Below are 21,710 nucleotides of genomic sequence, written 5' to 3' on the forward strand. Positions count from 1 at the left end.
GAGAACCACTGCGTGTGAACTCAATCGCGATCAAAATATTTTGTATCGTACGATCGACTGTTACGAGTATCCCTTCCGAGATCATTCGATCTAGTCGCAACGTTACAATGCCCCCGTCAATTCATAACCCTACTTTTTGGTTATTTCTTTTCGTTTGTGCGAACATTACAAATTGCTGGGATGTCAACCATGTTTTAAAAACTCCACATCAATTTGCGGATATCAATTTATCACGAATTACACGAAATTCTGAAAATGAAACGTTAATTTGGATGGAATACGAATTCAATACAGGCGCAGGGAACAGAGAAGGTACTGTACAAGACATTATTTTGTTTGAACCGCGTATAACTTTAAACATAAATACCGACGACAGTTTCCTTTCATTCCAGAGCTCATAATGACAGATATCTTTGTTCGTAAATACACAAACTTACCAGAAACAGCGACAAATTGGCAATCTCTAGACGTAAATGGTATCAACTATCTATTTGGGGTTCAGAAATCTATCTTCTACGTTTACAAACTTAATCGGGATACGGCTGTTGTCTATGATTCTATTATTTTTGATCTGGAAGATACTATATTAACGTTTAGAGTGATCAACCTTCACTCAGAGCTTGATGCTGCGGTCGTTTTCTGCGTAGAATCGAACAGTGGAAAGATGTTACGGTGGTACAGACTAAAAGATGGAAATGTTTTTCAATTCTTTTGGTCGTGGTCAGTACAGAAACGTATAAAAGACATGAAGTTCATTGAACATGAAAAGCCATATAAAATATTGCTGCTGAATGACGACGAATTACATTCTGGATTGCAAACATCCATCGACGTGTATGGATTTATCATTGACTTTTCAATCAATACTTTCGACTTTTGGTAATTATTTGTACGATATAAATTTGCAATAATTGCTGAATCCATACATTTAATCCGAATTATTCGTTCGGTATAGGTTTCATGATAGGCTCTTTGTACCAATATCGTTTGGTATACAAATATGTCCTATTTATGAAAGCAGTTCACTCGCTGTTCAAGGCATGAATGATATCTCGCTCTATGAATATAGACCCACTACTGAGGGCCGTATTTTTCAAAACCTACAGACGATAGAATCGTATAATTTAAAAAACTTCGTTTGTTTTGAGAGCGGTTATCTTCAATTTTTGGCGACTTCTGGACCGGAAGCTGGCCTTTTTCACTTAGTAGATGGTGAATTCCAGTTCAATACAGAGTCTGAGCACAACTTTGGTAAAACTAAATTCCATAAAGAATTGAATTACCGCGATTCTCTCCCTGAATAACTAATTGATGTGTATTACAGATGTTTCAGAAATCTCATGGGTGACAAACGTAAATGTAGATACGTATAGAAACGAGTCATTGTTGTTGGTTCAACTGAAAAACTCCACAGTAATCGCTCTTGCCTGGGAAGGCCTGAATTTCAAAAGAATCTCGTTACCTAACAATATCCTTGATCAGTTTGATCTATCCATGATTACACCACTTCCGAAGTATGGATTCATCTTGGGTAATCAAATTGTAAAACTTAACGTGCAGTTGAAAAACACGAAACATCCGATTCAATCCAGTATTGAAAGACTGCTGATCTTGCAATCTTTGTTAAACGTAGGTATCGTAGGCATTCTTAGAATATTTAAAAATTACAGATCTTCGAAATACCTGTTTAGGATTCGTTGAATCATCAAGAAAGGATTCTCGATGAAACAAAGGCACGTCTCGAAAAGAGTTACTTAAGGAATCCTGTAATCACTGGAGTTTGGAATGTTAGTACAGTAAACGCCACGAATGCAATTATATCTGATAACGTGACCTATCATTCGATCACGATAGGCGGAACGACTTTAACGAAAGAAGATCTGACATTCGACGCAGACAGTTTCGCGGAAAAATTGAAAAACGTAAGCCGAAAACTCGATGAAATCGATTCGAATTTGATGAACGCCGTAGAACACAATTTAACGGATCCGCTTTCCGATTCGGATTTCACGATATTTGGAAATATTAATGTTACTGGTAATTTGTATGTGAGAAATTTAACTGCGCTGTCCATCAATGACATTAACGAAACAATTGTCTTTGATTCCATCGAGGCTGAAGATCTGACAGTTCATTCGGTGAATGGTATTCCTATCGAGTATATTCAGTTTGGTGATTCTATAGTGGATTATAGTACCGTGGATTTTTATAAAATAAATCGTGCTCAAGTAAACGGGAATCTCTCTTTCTCTGCGATTAATGGAATTGATTGGACAACATTGATGAAGAATATTGTGTGGAAACACGGAACAATGTATATTCCTGGAAATACTATTATCCAAGGGGTAAAATTTGACGCTAGATATACAATTTTATATAAGTGGCATATTTAGTTTGATGTAACAATTATATTGATTTCAGACGTTGATCTCAGATATTTTTGAGCTGGGTACCCTAAATAATCTTTTGTATCCAACAGAATATGTTTTGGAGGATAGTGATACTTCCGTGATTATAACCGGTACTAAATCGTTCGATTCGATGCTGCTATCACGATTGGAAGATGTAACCACTCTAAATGACGTAAATTTCGAAGACTACGTAATTTTGTATAAGGACAACATTCTAAAGGAAGAGATTACCTTCGAGAACGTAAAAATTGATGGAGAATTCCGGGTATGTTTTTGGTCAAGTTTTAGGCGTATTTCTAGTATTGTACAAATTTTTTACAACTATAGTTAGATGGCGAAATATCAGGAATTAGTATGGAAGATAGATTAATGTTGAACGAAACTTCAAAGATGTCATCGGATGTGATGTTTTTCAACTTAAATGTTTTGGGAAATGTTACATTTGACACATTGTTTATGAATAAACGTGTACTAAATTTAGAGGATTTATTGTTAAAAACCGACAAGGAAATTGAAATTACTGGGATTAAGACATTTTTAAAGAATGTCGGAATAAAATCTAATGTTACCATCACATCCGGTATGGTTAATGGACATTTTTTGGATGAATTCGCGACTTTGGATACAGTACAAGATTTTCCAAGTATGAATTCGCTTTCTTTTATCGGTAATTAATATTCGTGTATTAATCACAATGTATCGTTTCAGATTTAACAAAGATACTATCGAACGTGACTTTTGGAAATGTGACATTTGGGGCTATGAAGAAATTAAAAGCTTTCTTCAAGGAAAATACAAATTCCAACAATTGCTTGGACAGGATTATTGTGTTTAAGTCTCCAATTATTGTAGACCAGTTGTCTTTTGATGGACTAAACAACAACGTTTCATTCGACGTCTTTAATCAGAAAGTGAACGAAATATTTCAAAACGTTAGCTTTGAAAATTTAATAACGGAAACATTACTGGCGGATAAAATAACACCAAAGGTTGTTAATGGTCTTGATTTCACCAATTTCACAAAACATTTAGAGTCTCCGAATATTGGAGCCATCGACCAGTTGGAAACCGATCGCTTGAACGTGACATTTATCAATGGAATGTCGCTGGATGAGATCAGTCTGTTGACCGATAGATTAGGTGCGACTTTAGACAGCATTCTTAATGGAAGCAAAACTCTAAACTCTCTTCAAGTAACAGGAATGATTATTACAAAGTTACTTAATGGAAATGTCTTGGCGGATCTGTACACTGAAGATGAAATCGACACCGTGATTTTCAAGTCAGATGTTGTCATTAAGAATTTGACGATTTTGGACTTAATGAATGGCTTCAATTTTTCAGAACGTGTACTTGATACGGTTTTAAAATCCGAGACAAATATAGTAATCAATGCACATAAAATGTTTGATACAATTATTTGCCATCAACTTGAGGCAACCGCTTTGAATGGCCATCCCATAGAAAATATTCTAGACCCCTTTAAAGAACAGGTGTTAACAGGTCCTGTTATCGTCAATGGTTCTGTGACAATTCTTAAAGAATTCAATACAACCGGAAGTATCGGTGATGTACCATTCTATAATCTGATAAAGAAATTCAAACATTTAGGAAACAATAGCTACGAATTGCACGGAGATGTTCGCTTCCTTAACGATGTGACTATAAAAAATCTTTACACGAATGGATTAATCCAGGGAAAAAATTTCGATCACTTCTTAACCATGATAATGTTTAACAACAAGGATAATCTTACAGTTTCTGGCACAAAAGTGTTCGAAAACACTGTCATCTTTAATGATACGTTTATAGTGCAGGACAAATTGAATGACATAGATCTGAAAAGATTCCAAGAAAAGGTCGTCTTCATAGACAAGCCGTTCTTTATTAAATCAAAAATTATTTTTAGAGATGGTATAAAAATAGAAAAGGATCTTGCAGTTTGGACAAACCTCACAACGAAATCTATTATGGGAATCGATGTAAATGACTTGCATCATGATGTTCTAAACCTTAACAGACCTAATTATATCGAAGGTGACTGGAATTCCGATTATTTTGGATTACATCTGGAAATGTTTTGAAAATGTATTTTTTCGATCGCAGGTACTACCACGTTTACTGATGTCAATTTTCAATCTGATATTCAAGTAGAGAAATTCAACCATTTGGATATGAATTTATTAATACCGCTGGACACTGAACAAAGTATAGAATTTTTGAAATGTGACAATATTACTGTAGATAAAATGCAAATTTTGGGAAGAATCAATGATGTAAACTTACAGGAGGTTCAATACAACACTTTTATGGTATGTATATTTCAAATCAATCAGTTATTAATGTATTGGATGTTTTTGGAAATTCCATCTTTTTATTTAAAAGAGACATGATTCTATAAGGAACAAGTAGATCTATTTAGGTTATTTGATGATTAATTCCTCCAGTTCGCTAATAGCATTTTTGTTTTCAGATGACTGGGGACCAGAAAATATCAGGACACTTTAATTTTCGTGGGAATGTTCACGTTCGACAGAATTTCAATGCTCACATTATTAACGGCATCGATCCGAAAAGTTTTATACCTTTGAATTCGAAGGGTTCTATAAACGGTAAAACATAGACGACAAACGTTTCGAGGAGATGATCGACAAATGATTTTATACATAAGTCATTTTCTGTAAAACGTTTACTTTTCTAGGCAGTTTTATATTCGAAAGACCAATATTTCTCAATCAGAGTCTTCGAGTGTTAGGCTACCTGAACGGCATAGATCCGGCTCGTTGGGAAGCGGTGGCGGTCACGACCAACAATTTAGTATCACAGTTTATCTCTGGTAAATGGGTGGTATTTGGTAACGTTTACTTTGAGAAAGGGGCATCGGGAAATGATATGTTAAACGGCACGAACATCACAGAGCTGTCAAATACTTTAGCAAAGGAACATTTAGGGATGAACGACGTATTGGCGGAAAAAAGTGTATGGAAACCATTTTCAATGAACCTTTGAGGTATTAATGATTTAAAAATTTGTGCAAACGCTTATGCTTTCTTTTTAGGCAAATCTGGATAGTATGTGTGAGGACTTGCGCGAGCTGAAACGCTACGCTGAGAAACAAATTTACAAGTTCAATGCGTTTGATTATCTGCAAGTCATCAAGTTTCACAGCAACATCGTTAGCGTCCACCATTTCGAGCTGGATGACTTCGACTATATAATATTAAGCTACACTACCTGTCACATGCGCATGTACTCTTTTACTGGAACAAAATTCGAGTTGGTCGTCAACATATCTGATTTTGGAGTGGTCGAACAATGGACCACTTATAAACATGACCAAGCTCTATATTTTCTCACTTCAGGACCAAGTTCTTGTGGAAGGAGTCCTACAAATCTATGGAAGCTAAAGGATGACAAGTTTAGGGTAAGTTTTAGTGCTATATTTGGAACTAAAAGTGATTAAATATCATTATCTATGCTTCGTTAAAAATTTTAGCACGTTTTAAATCTTGGCCATGATATAGACAGTAACAAAATAAATCAAGACATATTTTTGACGTTAATTGACAAAAACGAACGGCTGCAGTCATCTAGAAGTATGAACGAGGAAATACAGAAGCCTTTTTCGTCTCTGGTAGACGATGATAATGTTCAGATTATTTTCGAAAAAGATCAAATATTGTTGGCTAGCAAGAATGCTAGTAAATATAACGTTAATCGTTCTGCCAATGTAAATCTTAGGAAATACGCTAGAAATTCAGAAAGTCTGAAATTCAAAGTTGGATTATTTGAGAAAGAAATGTTTTTGTATTATGACAAAGATGTTAGCGAGGATCGTATATTTGTGAGTTAAATCTTCGAAAAAATACTTAATAAACCATGCCTTCCAATTTTTTGATTCCTATATTCTACGTAGATCTTTAATAACGATGTAAAAGGAAAAAGGATCCTTCAAACAATAAAGGCACACCGACCAACATCCTTTACGATACTTAATTTCGATGGATTGATCGAAACACTGCTTGTTTTCGTTGAAAATAGGAAGAATCTTCGAATTTATGAGTATAAAGGTAATTATTAAACTATTTTTCATATAATAAATACAAGGGGAGATTTGTTTTCAGGTATTCAAGGCTTCCTATATAAGGATAGTATAAGATTGAACGTTAATAAATTATTTACCTTTAAGATTAGAAAGTATCCTAATTTAGCGAAACGATATTGTCTGAGTTTAATCTATGAAAACAAATTAACAATTTTGGAAGCAAAAATGTACGGCGAAAAATTAGATATGGAAACGTTAACATGCTCGAAACGTTGAAGTTTTCTGCCAAAGAATTAATATTAAAAACGTTGTTAGTGCTTATAAGATTATTTATTGTAGCTATGTATGTACGAGAGTTAAAATTAATTAATATTCATCGTACTTTATAAAACTGTATTACATTATAATTAGTTGTATGTATCAATTATAAGTATATTCGATAAATAATACTGCATTCTTGCATACTCTATTATGACTTCTTATATTGTAAACAGTATCTTGAAAAACTGACTAGTAAATACCTCCAGATCGTTTCGCTTTGTAGAACGCTATGATTTCTTCGTCTATTTCCGGATCCCCTGTCAAAGGCAATGAATCCTCAAATTGTTTGTCTTTTGCCTCCGTATTAGACTTTCGCTCGAAATCATCCCTTTCTGCTTTGTTTTCCTGTAGAATCAAAGGGTTTTCTGGATTATTAGCACTGAAGCTTAAAAACTTTTGATAAATTGGAGCTGAATAATCTGCCTCTACAAATGAAGCTTCCTGAATTACAATTTTCGCTTTCGCATTTGGTAATTCAACAGGACTCTGCTGTTTCACTTTTGATTCTATCTGATTATTATGATTATGTTTTTTCTTAACGATTTTTTGCCCTCTTTCAGATTTGCGTAAGGACTGTTGATTCGTGTCATCAGTTTTATCACCTGTTCTCTGATCAATTGCTTGATCTTTATCCTCGGTTAAATCACTTAAAGTTAAATTAACGATGTTGCAAGGCAATAACTCTGGCATAAATGTATCAATGGATATTGACTTGTTTCTCAATGTCGGATCATTATCATAGACATTAGTACTGCAATCAGGTTTGGTTTCATTACTAATTTTAGGTCTTCGTTTTTGTTTTTTCAACGGTGAACGATTACTTAGGGAATTTTGTATCATTTTTTGATTATCGTTCTCGATATTATTAGTTGTAAACCTATCATCATTTAATTGTGTCGATCGTTGATTCCTTTCCCTTTTCATTTTATCGATCAACAATGCTGTTAAAAAGTTAAGAAATTTTCTGATAAATAATGAAACATTAATAAAATTATGATAGGATACAAATTTCTTTGTCTCTTTGAATAACCAGATCCTTATAATATTCCAGTTTCTTCAGGTAACACTTTGGATCCTTGCTCAATTCGAAAGCTCGCTTGAAACTTTCGAAACAATATTCTACTTTCTTAGGATTATAATCCCAAATGACTTGTTTATTTGATTCTAAAAAGCTTCCGATCTTATGGTCGAGATTTTTTTTATCTGCAGCTGTAAGCTCTTCAGATATCTACATTTGAAATATCAAAACAAATTGAAACCTAATTTACAAGCTAAATTGAATTTTTGATAAAGATACTGAACAGTTTGCCTCGTCAGGGCTTTGATTTGTTGCTTAAGTCTCTCATTCTCCGCTCTCAGTAACGCATTTTCACTCTGAATGTCTGTCTCCAAATTTAGTTTCAAGTCATTCCTAATGAGAGCTACTCGTTGAGCGAATCTGCACGTTGACACTGTTTCCTGACAATTACGAGATAAGAGTATATCCAATTAAATAAATGCGCTGGTGATTATGAGGCAATAAAAATCGCGTCGTACCTCTAAATTAAAAGCGCAAAGGCTTATGGTCGCTAACATAGTAGTCAGGCAGTTTCCACCTAAGCTGTCTCTCAAAATCGACGTCAGTAAGGAATTCCTAAAAATGGAAACAACGAAAGTTCCATGATTAAACAAGGGTTCTAGATGTTTTATCATTTATTACGATCTACAGTTCAACCATTTTCTAATTTAAAACAAAAGGTGAGTCAGAAGAGAACAATAAAATTTCATTCGCTATCCGCATATTATTTAAGTGATGAAAAATTATACTGTCGGATATAAATCCCTGAGTGAATTTAGCACCTGTAAGGAATGTGACCTGCGCTCTCCTGACCCAGACACACTATGACTTGTTCCAAGTAATGTAGGCTCAGGTTAATGTGCTTCGCCTCGGTCAGAATGGTGCCAGTTATCGAGCATTTGTAGACACGTTCGGACCTACGGAGATCTCACGTTGAAAAATCGGTTACCGTTACAAAATTTGCCAGCACGGGCGCAGATGGCAATGAGAAAGCACGACACGATGGTGCGCGTAGGAAAAATTATCGCTGACAAGTAGGTCAACGTTTAATGCATTTGAGATGTTGGTACGTAATCGCAAAAATGTCACTTCCACAACATTGTTGGAATAGAGATGTAATTTGTGAAAGGAATTTAAAGATATCATTACACAATTACGCACCAGTCGGCAAATGTGTGTTTAATCGTGTTCTTTTCCAGCTCACTTTCCCACAATTTATGAAAATAAATTTATGACCTTGAGCGATGTAAAAGACTGGTAATCTTTTTTTTTTAATTAGGATGCTCAATTAAAAATTTGTTACTGAAATGAATTTTTCTAATGGTTGTCTTCAGTTAGGAGCTGATCAATTGTCGTAATATCTCTAACCCTTGTACCTTCAGTCGATACAAGACGGAGGAAAGCATACGAACCCTGCTAGGTCGACGAGATGTACTTTCGCTCGCTTGTATTGTTCAGCGCCGAACTTCTTCGTAGAAACTACGATGGTAAAGATGCAATGCGATCTCGATGACTGAGGATTCATCGGTGTATCGGCGGTAACCCTATGAAGAATTACATTCTTTTTTCCAATACGACAATATAACGAGATTATTTTACCGATTATGATCGCCTAGCACAAGTAATTCGAATGCATCCTCCAAGTTTTTAACGCAATAAAATGTCAAATTCTTCAAGTGTAATTTCCCGGCCTCGTCTTCTCGAATGCTGATACGTCTGAAACGCGTCCACAGTTTCCAATAGATGAGAAATTTTAGTACTCTCCCTTACTTTTAATTGTAAAACAAAAAGAGAATCCTCCGTAACGTGGCGCAAGACAAGGAGGATATGAAGATAACACGGTTGCACCTTGCGCACGATTGCTCCATATTGGAAGTTTGTCGGAATCATGTTTGATCGGTCGGGTCGAGCAGGTTGTTTCCCTTTAGGGGGGCCCCCTGGTTTTTACGAAATACCCTCGTATCCGTGTTCGCGCATTACTCGACAGGCCACCATTTACGTCACCCGGACTTACGGTAAATCTTCCAATCTCGTAACCACGAAGTCTCGTTGGTGCTTCCGATCTATCAGGTCATAGCCGGTTTCATTGTAAATCTCCAGATATGCCACCTCGATGGAGTACACGTTTTCCGGTCGCTGCATAAAATTTAAGGGCGGTATAGGGTTCTCTGCGCGTACCTATGTAACATCTGATAGCCAACAAACGCAACCTTTTGTATCGCGTCGAACAGGAATTGCAAAGTTCTCGGTATGATACCACGACATTCGTTCTCCAGACTCCCGGTTATCGTGTACGTTTTCCCAGTGGCGGTCTACAAAATTCATGACTTAAAATCATATCAGAGGCTCGCCTCGATCGAGGTTTCATGGATAGAACGTTCGAGGATGTGGTACGAGTTTGAAATTGTATGACAACGATAGACGACTTAATTTTAGAAAATAGATGTTTTACTCGAGTCACATTTTATCGATTCTATCGATTTATTGTTCGGTATACCTGGCCGTAGGCGAAAATGGTACCGTTGTAACCATCGAGAGCACTTTAATAAAAGAAATTGCATAGTTAAGTGAATATTCGAGGAATGCATCCTAATTCATTAATGAACGATACGATTCTTTTACCTTTCAACTACGGATCGTGCAACACTTTCGAACACGTCTTCTTGCGTTGCGGATTCCTCAAATATTCGGAAAAAGCTGAAAGTTTCAGATGTTTCAATTTTTAGACTTCAGATTTTAGACATATTACCGACAATGACAAAATGTTATTTTTGTAATATCTCACGAGAAATTCCAAGACTCGGGACGATTGTCAGGATAATCTTTTATTCTTTGGACTGGAGAAACTAGAACCAAGAAATCCTCCTCGAGATTTTCTTTGGGACGATGCAAGACTTGATAATTCTTTGGAAGAAAACGTGCATCTTATAAAACCAATTTCAATTTGCTATCGCGATATCTACCACTATGCTTTTCCGATTTTGTTCTGGTTTCAATCTGGCGTAGACTTTGATAGAATTTTTCACCATCTCGTTCGTATAACCCCGCAGTTTTGTGGCTATGAATCGATGACAGGTGATCGATTATCGAATACCTATAGATACGTATTACAATTCAGGAAAGAAACAAGTAAAACGTGACAAGCTGTTGAATTCTCGAAAGTGGAAAATAGTAAAAAACTTTCTCACACGTGCAGCGTTTCTTATTTAAATCAATTTAAATAACTAAACGTACAAGGCTACCAAAAGCTTCAGATATAGTCAAGAGGTATCGAGCCGTGAAACTAGACCAATAAAAATGCGACAAGTATGCCGACAAAAGCGGCGAGCATTTGCACGTTAAAGCGGACCATCCGTCGGCAAAAAGGTAGCGGCGGACCTGCGAGAAAGCTTGTGTTTCCACGACAAAAAGAAAAAGACCGACAACGCAACATAGCTTGGTCTTTTCCTCCCTTTCGACGTATCGATATCTCGCCAAACAACGTAGTCGCACCGGTTCGATTGATCGAAACACCCTTCTCCTCCTCCTCCTCCTTTTCCTCTTCGTCCATCAGAGAGGAGAAGAGCGAGAGGTCGCGTGGTCGCCTAGGCGACGACGTCGTCGTCGTCGCGACGTCGGCGCAGTGCGTCGCCGCGTTGAGAGTGCCGCACCGGGTCGTCGGTCTACCCGATGGCAGGCCAGTGTCCCGACTTTTCTCGGCTTTCGCGCTGTTCCTCGCATCCCTGTCGTTTCGTTCGACGTCGTTATCCCTGTGCTATTCACGCGATTACACGCTAGTTCACGTCACAACGACGAACTTGGCGATTTTTCGCACGATGCGAATCGTTGTTTGCACCTCGTCGTCGGTCTGATCGTTCGTCATCGCCGACGACCAGCAGCGCACCCATCGCGCGCTTTCATGGAAACTTCTAGCTCTGACTAGTGAATCGGTGAATTTTCCGCTCGATCACGATCTGTCCCGTATCGCCGAGCTCAACGTGCATCATCGATGTCGATCGACTTTACGATCATCCCCGACGATACTGTTCATTAACTTCCGGAGTTGAGAGAGAAGTTGTTATTAAGAAAGATTCGTCTAAGTTCAAGGAAGACGTTGATGTATCGGTGAAGCAACGAGGGAGGTTAATCGTCGATTATCGATACTGAGGTAGTCGTTGGAGGAACGATTATCCGACATTTACATGCGACATGACCACCAAGCTCGAGAGCAGCACCGCGTGAGAAGCTACCGGGACATGTGCCTTTTGCTCTTCTATTGATCGGCGTGTCCCGACGCGACTAGCGGATCCTGACGTTTCGGGATCGCCAAACACTCGGTAAGATTCCACTATTTTATGACACAGTTTTGGATCTTATAAATATTGCGCTAATTCGGAGTAGAATCGTAAGAACGGGTAAAGTAGCGATAAAGAATCTCTGATGCGATGATCATATTAAAGAAGTCATTTTCACCAAGTAGTTATCCTTTGCGTAACTACAATCGAATATAGACTTAATTCCAGTTGTAGTTCGGTTAGCGATGAATACTTTGGACGATGTTCAAATCGATGGATACTTGAATTAATTTAAATATAACCAAAGGACAAATATCGGCGAAAGAGAATGCTGTCATTGTGTCGATATTATAAATCAGATAATTGTACGTGTCTTAAAAAAAGAGATTTATGCATATAATCGGGTGGCCGATGATGTATGCAATATATGTATCGTGCGATCACGATTGTTCGAAGAACAGAAAAGATGTACGAGTCATTGCATCTTATTACTCCGTGTAAATCAGAGACATCGCAGATCTCCACGGTCCTGGATCGCGGTCGACCAAAGATCAACCGAGTTTCAACGGATAGTATGCACGAGGTACATAGAATTCACGGGGTCAAACGCTTGGACGCATGAACGGTAGAAAGGACTCTTTCTATCCTGGTTTCGCGAAGCTATACGGGTAACCGAATAACTGGAATTACGTAACGAAGATTTACGCGTTCCCTATTCACCGCGTCAATTGTGTCAGTCCAGTTGGTGCGACTCAACGGAGACTTTTAAGCATACAGGATCAGGGTCGTTAGAGAATGTTACTCTTCGCGAAGTTCAACGGACGTCTCCTGACAAGTGTCGGTAACAAGTCTTGCGAGACGCGTTTAGATACATAATACATCGGCGAACGTGGCAAGTTGTAAAAGTTACATGACGAAGGAAGCAAAGAATCTATGTCAACGACTGTAAGAAGACGAATTGACACACGTAACGTGGATGTACGTAATATACAATTATACCGTTTTGCAATGGAATATATCTACATTTCATCGTGTTTTGAAGCATTCCGCTTTATAGTCGTGCAAAGTAGGTACTTATTGCAATAATTAACTCGTATTGTCCCAAAATGAAAGAGATTTTAAATAGCGTTAGAATAGATTAACGAGGACATTAATGCTATCTTAATCTTATCGAGTGTGAAGCACGTGCATATAAATTCCAATGTCTTTGGCGAACAGACAAATCGAAACGATGCTTCGAGTTCACGTTACATAGTTGGAGAAAGTCGTAAATTTAGAACTCGAACCGATGGAGAGTAGTAGGGCGATTTAAACGACGCTCAGCAACACCAACACCGACATTCGAGCAACGATTATAGTCGTTACATCAATCAGAACGAATGAATAGATGTATAATCTCGGTAATAAGAATCGGTGGAGAGTATGAAAGGTATCGTTCCGAGTCTTTCACGATCGGTGATCACGATAGGCGATCGCGATAGACCAATTTCTGCTTTTTTCATCACTTCTTATTGCCGTCGCTCTGAAAAATATAGGAAAGGTGTTTATGTTTCTCGGAATCTTGTTACACGTTGGAAAATATGGATCGTTCATTAGCGGTGAGTAAAAGCGACCGCGAACCACCTTGAAGGCTATTCTATTCCGGCTGAAATCTCGTTTCATTTAATTCGTCACGCGCAATTAACATCGGAGTAAAAGTTATGCGGATTGACCACGACCGTGGGCCACTATTTCAATCGAAATCGTTCGAGTTAGTCGAGCACCAGTAATTTTCGCGTTACTATATATGTACCTGTTACGAGCCCTTGATTTATGTCAACTCCTAAATGCTATAGCGCAACGTCATTTATGGAATACTTCATGCACGGTAGATACGCTTCTACTCCAATTGAAAAACATAGCATAGATACACGTTGCTGCAGTTGCAGTCATCGAACGCTGCCAGAGTTCAGTGAACGATATATTGTTAATGAAAGGGATTACGCAACGCGACGCAACTACTATAAAAACTCCGAACGAGACGAGTAGGTGGACGAGATAAAGAAATTCTTGTCCACGCTTTCTCCGTCTCTTCGCACTTTACGTTTGGAAAGGAGTTTTCGTTACTGGTTAAGCGATGAAATTACACGGTAAACTCTATTTCATTGCTGATATTGTGAGAGATACGACATATACATATATGTACACCAACACGACGCCAATCGCATTCTCTGCAACTGTGCAGCAATTTTCATTAACGCGTACAAGGAATCTTCATTGTGCGTTTTGTCCCACGAACGCATTCGACTGGCGCTTTCATTCGATTCGGTGGTTCTTGTGCGACGTAAAAATCACTGCCTACCTTGGAATTAAGAAGCCAGACATTATTAATCTTGAATTCTTACAAAGAAGAATTGCAAGTTATTCAGGATTAACGACTCGCGTTGGCTGCGCGATAAGGTTAAATTCTTTCAGACGTTTTCACATTTTCATTGTTCAATAACTTACCAGGTATGTTTAGGCAGTATGTTACATGAAGTATTCAAAATTCGTTCAAAGAGATAAATAACAAATTTGGAACAAATCTGACTCCTAATCCCATTTTATGCAAATATAAAGGTAGCAAAGGAACTTTCTTCTAAGCTTTTGCAACGCTCAGCCAGAATGACTATTTCATACAGTGATAAGAGAAACAATGAGCTCACGAATTTTAATCGCACCTCCATAACGAATCTCCATAATGTTGGTATATGTATCGGCTATATGGACGACTCACAAGTAACACAAATGATAAACAGCGCATTACGAGGGGGCCCGCTGACATTTTAAAATGTCAGTGACTACCTACACGGGTTGTACACGTAGGCTCGTGCCCGTTGCCATTGTATCGGCCCATCGACAACGTCTAGAAGGACACCATTATCCCAGCAGTGCGTACACATTTCAGCACGCGCCTTTTGATCTTTCCTATATCGTATGATACCGATCGAAAGATGATCAAATCGAAAATTTACTGCAGTTTCAACGACGATATTGTATATCTGATTAAGTCCATAATCTATGCCTATCGCAATCATTTTCACGCAACACAAATAATGCAATCATCTTGGAAATTTATATATATCGTGGAAGAAATCGTGCGGAACAAACGTTCCGATTGGTGGTTATCGTTTATCTTTAATTGCGACAAAACTGATTTAATCTGGCAATCGAGATAAATCCCACAGTAAACGAGTAGTTTTCAGTATATTTCATTTCTCTTCGCTTGTCTTATCAGTGCTGTAAATAATCGATATGATTCAGGTGCGCGAGAAATTTTCTCGTTACGATTCTGCGGGCAATTCGACTTACACAAACCTGGTCTTTTATCGAATAATTAACATATACACACATTTACGCGAATCATGATCATCGATTAGCTGCGTGAGCGTACATAGAGAAAGTTCCAGTCATTAAACACGCTCGATATCAAACACGATTTCTATTTTGTTCGCCTATATCAAAGGTTTGAAAGAAGGCGTATCAGTCAAAAAGTTTTATTAACTCACAACCAACGGAAGCTTAACATTTCCAACTCACGCTTGTTTCTCTGGTGTTTCTGTCAGTGTTGTGCAAGTTGCATTAGATAACGACACGTATCGTTGGACGTATCCAGTGACGGGGAAGAAACAAGTCCCGGTATCGTTAGGAATCTTCCGGCTTTCGATTTTCCTTTTTCCCTTGGCCGAAGTGAAGGCTGCGTTCTCTCGTTGAGAATTTAATGCAACTTACAGCGTACGGTAGCCGATGCCCAGCTAAAGAGAGAGAGAGAGATGGAGTGAGAGGGAGAGAATTACGGTTGCGATACGAGAAGGAGAAGTACACGGTCCACAGCGCACTTATTACGATTTTTACTGTTCTTTACGATCGCGCAGTCGAACGTGCTATCAAACGCATACCTAACTGTACATCGAATTGGACATACACGCGTTACCGTAATAGTGTGGCGTGTTATTGAGCGCTTTGCCAACATCTCAAAACGCCGCCACCGCATCCTGCATGCAGCTGTACGCCGAAATTTATTGTTATTTTTAATCGATCCTCCAATGCGACCCAATTTCCCTTCTCCTTCGTGCGAATTCGTTTCGGACATACCTGTGTGTCTTCACCGAAACCTGTTCATTTTTGAATGAAAATTTCATTCGTTACATGTACTTTACCCTCTTGATTAGCTAGATTTCCGAAATTGGAGAACTTTCCATGCGGCGAAAACGACAGGAGTTTCTGAATTTTGTACGTTCTGCAGTCTGCTAGATACGAAGCTGCGAATACTGTTACTTGAAACAAAGGAACTTGCTGTACGTGTGTGTACCTCTATTAACAAGGCTGTGAGTTCTAATATCCGTTTCCAATAGCTCTGACGTCATCCTCAAGATCTAGATTCAAGTTTAAGGGCGACCAATAAAACTATAATAGCTCGATACGTAATATCATTATTTTCTCTCCAAAATATTGAAAATAACAGGGCCTCGAGGAAAATTAATATGAAAAACGAAGAGAAAACAGCACGTGGAAGAAGAAAACGTTTTCCCATGGCAACCTAACAAAACGTTATCCATGAACCGCCCTATGCAAAGACGGTTTCTAAATATTTAGAGTAGCTACCACGTAACACGTGTTTCCTCTCATAAGTGTGCCATCTTGGGAATTTCTTTATTGTTAATATAGCTTCGAAATATACACAGTATGTTCGTAAAATATCGCATTGACTGTAGGTATATTTTCTGTATTTCATGTTTGTCTGGTTTGATGAATTTTGCTAAAATCGATACAATCCATGGGGAAATACGTATCTTAATTTGTAACTCAAGATCGGAAACTTTCGTCATATTCTCATTAAGTCAATACAATCGGCAGACACCTGAAACAACCTGTATTGTCACGGTTCGCATCAACCAATTACGAAACAATTGTTGATGAAACAATAGCATCATGCAACAGTAGGATCATTGGTAAGCAACTGTGGTTCTGGCCAGTGAAAGTTCCGATATTTGTTTCCAAAAACGGAAGGCATATTTTCGACACTAGATATTTCTCGTTTTAATACCACTGCGCAACATTTACGACTAGAACAGAATTCGTTATTAAATAACTTTTTTATTCAATATGGAAAAACACTTTCGTCACATGGAATAGGATGAAAAAGCTCCGCAGGATATTCACGTCGCGCCTGAATTTTAATTCGTACGTGAATATTCATTTGTTCATTTTTGTCACTTTTAAGTCCATCCTAAACAGGAACAAGCTATATTAAACTTTACATTCTCTTTGATCTACCGAAGAGAAGCATTGGTGCTTCATCAACATCCTACAAACCTATCGTCGCGGTCATTAATTAACGATCCGCGTCCCGTTCTAATTTAAACGGTCGAATGATCATTAATAATCGGCAAGAAGAGCGCCACATATAGAAGACCGCAGACAAATTGTAAGCTAGCCTATCCTAGCGAATTTTAGGACTCGAAGATTTTGTTCGCGACCGATAAACCTTGGTTTCGTTCTAATTTCCGGATGATACGTCGTTTAAGGTTGGAGATAGCTGGCGCACGAGGGGCTCGGTCTACTGTGCCATTCATCATCGCGGCACCAATTAAAGCGCCTGCAGCTCGTAGTCGTTCATTCGTTAAGGTAGCTTTAAGAGGATTTTAGGGTAGAGAATATTCTCCTCTGTATCATTACATTCTGCTCCGCCATATATTTATAACGATTGTACATTCTGAGATTACGATTCTGCTCCCCTGGTAACCTTGCGATATGACTGCAACACTTGAATCTCGTCGTCTTTGCGAGTTAGCGATACACGTTGGGTTGACGGCTTGGACAAGGAAGCAGACGTATTAGTAGACAAGTATAGCGTGTAGATTTGCGCTCGTCACGCTCTGCTTGCGTTCTGATGCATTAGCCGGACTGTGTATCGCAAAACGGCAAACGCATCAGGCACGCTTCATTAAAGTTTCAATTAAGGATCTTTACTTTACTCGAGTCATAAACACAATTTCGTTTACTCTATATTCTTTCGTTTGATCAACTTTACCTAACAGGAAGATGGAATAATAACTCCGGATATACATAATATCCGTAAGACAAGCTGCGTATAAATGACTTGTTAAGACATGGTCGATCGAAGTATCAACGCTTATGGATACGGCGCACGGATGAGGCTTCTTCCTCTTCTTACGTTCTAGTCTAGCCGCAAGGAACAGGACGAGTCAATAACTATCGAGCGATAAACTGCTGCCTTCTAATCAATGTCCGTCCAACCATTCGTTAGCGAAACTACACGATAAAATCGATAGTCCTGCATCCAGACAAGAGCAAAGAGCGCCATGTGGACTATCGGGCACAGCTGTCAGCTCCCTACGCGAATATATCGTATACCTTTAAGGTTCTTTCACAGCACCGACTCGATATCCCTTTGTATTACTCTATTATCGTCGCTTATACCGTCATGGAGACGACGTGAAATTCTATCCTCGTTGATGAATATTCAGCGAATTCGATGCAATCGCGTTAAACCAACCGCTTCACCAAATATGATTTACAACGGCATACAAATGGGATAGGGTTGTAACTAGAGCAATTGTTCGTGTGATTTACGACGCTTTTTATGTTATCGACGGTCAGGCCGATGCGGGTGTATAGAAGTGGGTTACCTCCAATGATTATTTGACATTGAGCCACATTTGCGGTGCCTCGGTGCCATGAAAGATTCTATCGATCGTTTTCACACGAATTGTTCAAGATGGTAGTTACACGTGTAATTAAATCGTTACAAATGATACTTTCAACGGCAAGGTGTAAAGGAATTTCCTCGGCATTCCATGAGAACCATATAGCCAGGTTAAGGTCGGCACGTAATAGTCTTGTGATTCATTCATGCGAGTTATCGATCGCGTCTGGTGCTCGCGTGCCACCGCTTTTACGTGACTTTTCATCGTCGTGTGCACGAGGCTTTAGGATGGACCGGTGCATAATGGGTCGAGTGTTCTTTTCAGTGAGTCAGAAGGCCCGGACGACGACGTCTGCCAAAATATTGTAGTCGCGGTCGCGCACACGCCGCTGCAGCTCGCAGCCTTTAACCAGTCGAGACAATGACGTCATTGTGGAAAGGGACGATAAGGAGTTTAAAGTCGACGCATAACTTGGATATTAAAATCCTGATTCACGCTCCGACCACCCTGAACAAAGACCGAAAAATATATGCAGCTGTCCATTTACAAACAGGTCTTTTTTTAATCTAAAACCATTGTGAAAATGCTAGTAGAAGAGGCGGGAGTGTAAAAGAGAAATTATGATTAATTTTAATTTGATCAATAGTTCTAGATGTTTGTTCGGAGTTTGAACTGCAACTTTTTGTATTGTGAACTAGACGAGAAAGGTATACGAGCACCGGCTAATCTTTTCGTCAAACACCCTTCAAGGTGTGAAACGAACGTGTGCAAATCTCTCGAGACGAAACAATGACTCACGTGAATGAGAAATCAATATGTAGTACGTATTGATGTTTCGAGTTCCACTCGTAATCAGTAGTGCAATAACAATGACAAAGGCAAAAACGCAAAGACGACGAGATTAAAAAATATTTTCCATTCTCCCAGCATTGTATAATTATTTAAATAAAAATTAGTATAATTTTCAGCTTTCTTGTGAATTCAAAGAGGAAAATGCAGAGGGTCTCGAGTGGCTGGACGTTTCTCTTCCCTGAAAACTGTCCTCCCTTCTTTGCCTCATCGAGCCACGCATATATCGCGTCCCTAAGGTTTTCTTCCTCCCCTGGAATCCCAACTGGACTTTCTCAGAAAGGTTCAACGCGTCCCTTTATGGGATGTTCATTTGGTCGCGCAGCCACTTCAGCAGACCAACCGGCAACCCTTGTTAGGAGAAACTGGCATCAAGGACACCGGTGGTCTCGCCTCTTACTTCATCCAGTCTCGTTCGAAATTATGTCCTTGTTACAACTCGATTCGATGAAGATATTCCATCAGTGGCTCTACGCCACTGTCTTTTTTCTCTTTCCTCCTTCTAAGTTACAGAAATAATTGTGCCGCCAACCATGATCTATACTTGACCACGTCAGTACGACAGTTTTTAGCAAAACGATCGACATAAATGCCTTAACAGGTTTTCAAAGATACTTTAATTTCGAGCAAAATCGTGGAATTTCCATTCAAAAGCTCTGCAATTATCTCGTTAAACTCTTTTCTTTGTTACAACTCTGCGATGGTTATTATTTTTTAAACTTGAGTTTATTCATTGGATTTCTCCTTTTTAAACAATTAGAGAATCGTTATTCAGTTGATTTTTAATCATAATCGAAACGTTAGATAATTAGCTATAACGTTTATCCTGTTTTTATGTTATAATTTGAATCGAGTGAAACTGTGATTCGAATACAGTTACACTTTTCATTAAAGTGCGCGCGGTCTCGTTAAGCGAAAGTGTCGGAGGCATGGATTAAATCCGAAGGCGTTCCACAGCTTCGCGTCGCGTCGTCCCGTTCATCGACGAAATCACGACTGTCATCGTTCCTGTCCCTAATTGTCGTCAATTGCTGTCAATTGTAGAGCCAACCCTCCTGCGACCAGCTGCAATTTGCAGCTAGATCGCGCGTCATCGGCGTGCCGATCGTCGCGCAAAATCGTTATGCACGCGTTACGTACTCTTTCTTTCTCCGCTCGCATATAATTAACGCGGCGACGTTTGCGTGCGTGCACGCTGTTGTAATAGACTCTAGTGGTTGGTTTCCTTTCGCTGCGCGTACCGATCACTGAAAGAGTAATCAAAGACGGACACGAATCGAGATACTCAAGAAATATTGCGATTCCTGGGTTGTATTTGTTATTTGGAACGAAAACGTTGTTCACGAATAAGGTTCAATGTTTGCGGGTAATTAATGAAAAAATATTGCACGCGGATTACATGTGTGTTACACTTAAAGTAAATAGCTCCAAGTTGCGAACAGGTTCACGGAAGGCAACGCTTTGCGTTATCGACGAACGGAGTGTTGGCACGAAATGGCGCACCCAAAAGCGTGGCCGACTCGTCCTTAATAAACCGTGAAACAATCCTAATTACGGTGTTGCTATGGGGCATGAACGCCGCTGGAACATAGGGTGTGGTGACGCATTAAATTAGCATTGCATTTCCGGCAAGATCTCGATGTTTGAAATTGTTCATTCACATCAGAATAAACTCCACACTCATCGAACAATTTATATAATTCTCCTTGCTGGGCCAATAGTTATTATTATTCGATTCTATGATATTTGCATTGGATCGAGACGTATCTTCGGGTGGTGCAGTCTGCGCTCTACAAACACGCGACCCGCTTAAAACAATGCCATGAAATCGATCATAGAAGGCATGCATCAACGCGTATGCATTATGCATCTCTGGAACCGCCCTAATCGCTTCGACATCGCTGCCCTCGGCGTTCCTTTCCCGCGAGCATTAGCTAGTACGCATCGCCACGCAAATTGCACCGTGTACACACGCTCGGTTGCAAGTACTCCGCTCGCTCACTTGCTCGCTCGCTCTGTTTACCATTTTCGAGCGAACATGCGGTTAAGAAGCGTGGGCTAAAA

At 39.0% G+C, this 21,710-nt stretch overlaps 4 protein-coding genes across 4 annotated transcripts in view; 2 read left to right on the forward strand and 2 right to left on the reverse strand.

Annotated features, from left to right (window-relative positions):
- The window catches only part of LOC138183019 (organic solute transporter subunit alpha), a 53,220-nt gene that overhangs the window by 12,771 nt on the left and 18,739 nt on the right, over nucleotides 1–21,710 (reverse strand). The gene's annotated exons all lie outside the window — the stretch shown is intronic.
- Nucleotides 93–6,841, forward strand: fs(1)N (female sterile (1) Nasrat). Its single transcript, XM_069119527.1, has 15 exons — nucleotides 93–312; nucleotides 393–879; nucleotides 956–1,251; nucleotides 1,325–1,629; nucleotides 1,692–2,345; nucleotides 2,422–2,676; nucleotides 2,739–3,054; nucleotides 3,120–4,448; nucleotides 4,518–4,723; nucleotides 4,885–5,023; nucleotides 5,113–5,390; nucleotides 5,470–5,835; nucleotides 5,908–6,255; nucleotides 6,328–6,481; nucleotides 6,536–6,841. Exons 1-15 carry the CDS (start codon nucleotides 108–110, stop codon nucleotides 6,730–6,732), a joined length of 5,535 nt encoding a protein of 1,844 aa, XP_068975628.1. The 5' UTR covers nucleotides 93–107; the 3' UTR covers nucleotides 6,733–6,841.
- LOC138183020 (kinesin-like protein KIF6) lies at nucleotides 6,947–10,872 on the reverse strand. Its single transcript, XM_069119536.1, has 13 exons — nucleotides 10,798–10,872; nucleotides 10,620–10,738; nucleotides 10,457–10,531; nucleotides 10,332–10,374; nucleotides 10,045–10,146; nucleotides 9,849–9,970; nucleotides 9,434–9,550; nucleotides 9,247–9,378; nucleotides 8,617–8,751; nucleotides 8,314–8,410; nucleotides 8,080–8,235; nucleotides 7,783–8,005; nucleotides 6,947–7,718 (listed from the first exon to the last, which is right to left on the reverse strand). The coding sequence occupies exons 1-13, from the start codon at nucleotides 10,861–10,863 to the stop codon at nucleotides 6,967–6,969; spliced, it is 2,139 nt and encodes a 712-aa protein (XP_068975637.1). The 5' UTR covers nucleotides 10,864–10,872; the 3' UTR covers nucleotides 6,947–6,966.
- The window catches only part of DAAM (disheveled-associated activator of morphogenesis-like protein), a 43,477-nt gene continuing 33,244 nt past the window's right edge, over nucleotides 11,478–21,710 (forward strand). Inside the window, exon 1 of the mRNA XM_069119531.1 lies at nucleotides 11,478–12,150. The gene's annotated coding sequence lies outside the window, so the exon portion shown is untranslated. The remainder of the gene's footprint in view (nucleotides 12,151–21,710) is intronic.

This window comes from Bombus flavifrons, chromosome 9 (assembly GCF_040668555.2).
Source record: "Bombus flavifrons isolate JBK064 chromosome 9, iyBomFlav1_principal, whole genome shotgun sequence".
In the NCBI taxonomy this organism is placed as follows: domain Eukaryota; kingdom Metazoa; phylum Arthropoda; class Insecta; order Hymenoptera; family Apidae; genus Bombus; species Bombus flavifrons.

What these genes read in the sequence shown, in the direction of transcription:
- LOC138183020 (XM_069119536.1), bottom strand. Translation starts at nt 10,863, where the DNA reads ATGGTGAAAAATTCTATCAAAGTCTACGCCAGATTGAAACCAGAACAA. An exon ending in CCATTTTCGCCTACGGCCAG is followed by an intron (nt 10,147 to 10,331) that starts GTATACCGAACA and finishes TGAATTTTGTAG; the next exon opens with ACCGCCACTGGGAAAACGTA. An exon ending in ACGAGATTGGAAGATTTACC is followed by an intron (nt 9,551 to 9,848) that starts GTAAGTCCGGGT and finishes GACGCGTTTCAG; the next exon opens with ACGTATCAGCATTCGAGAAG.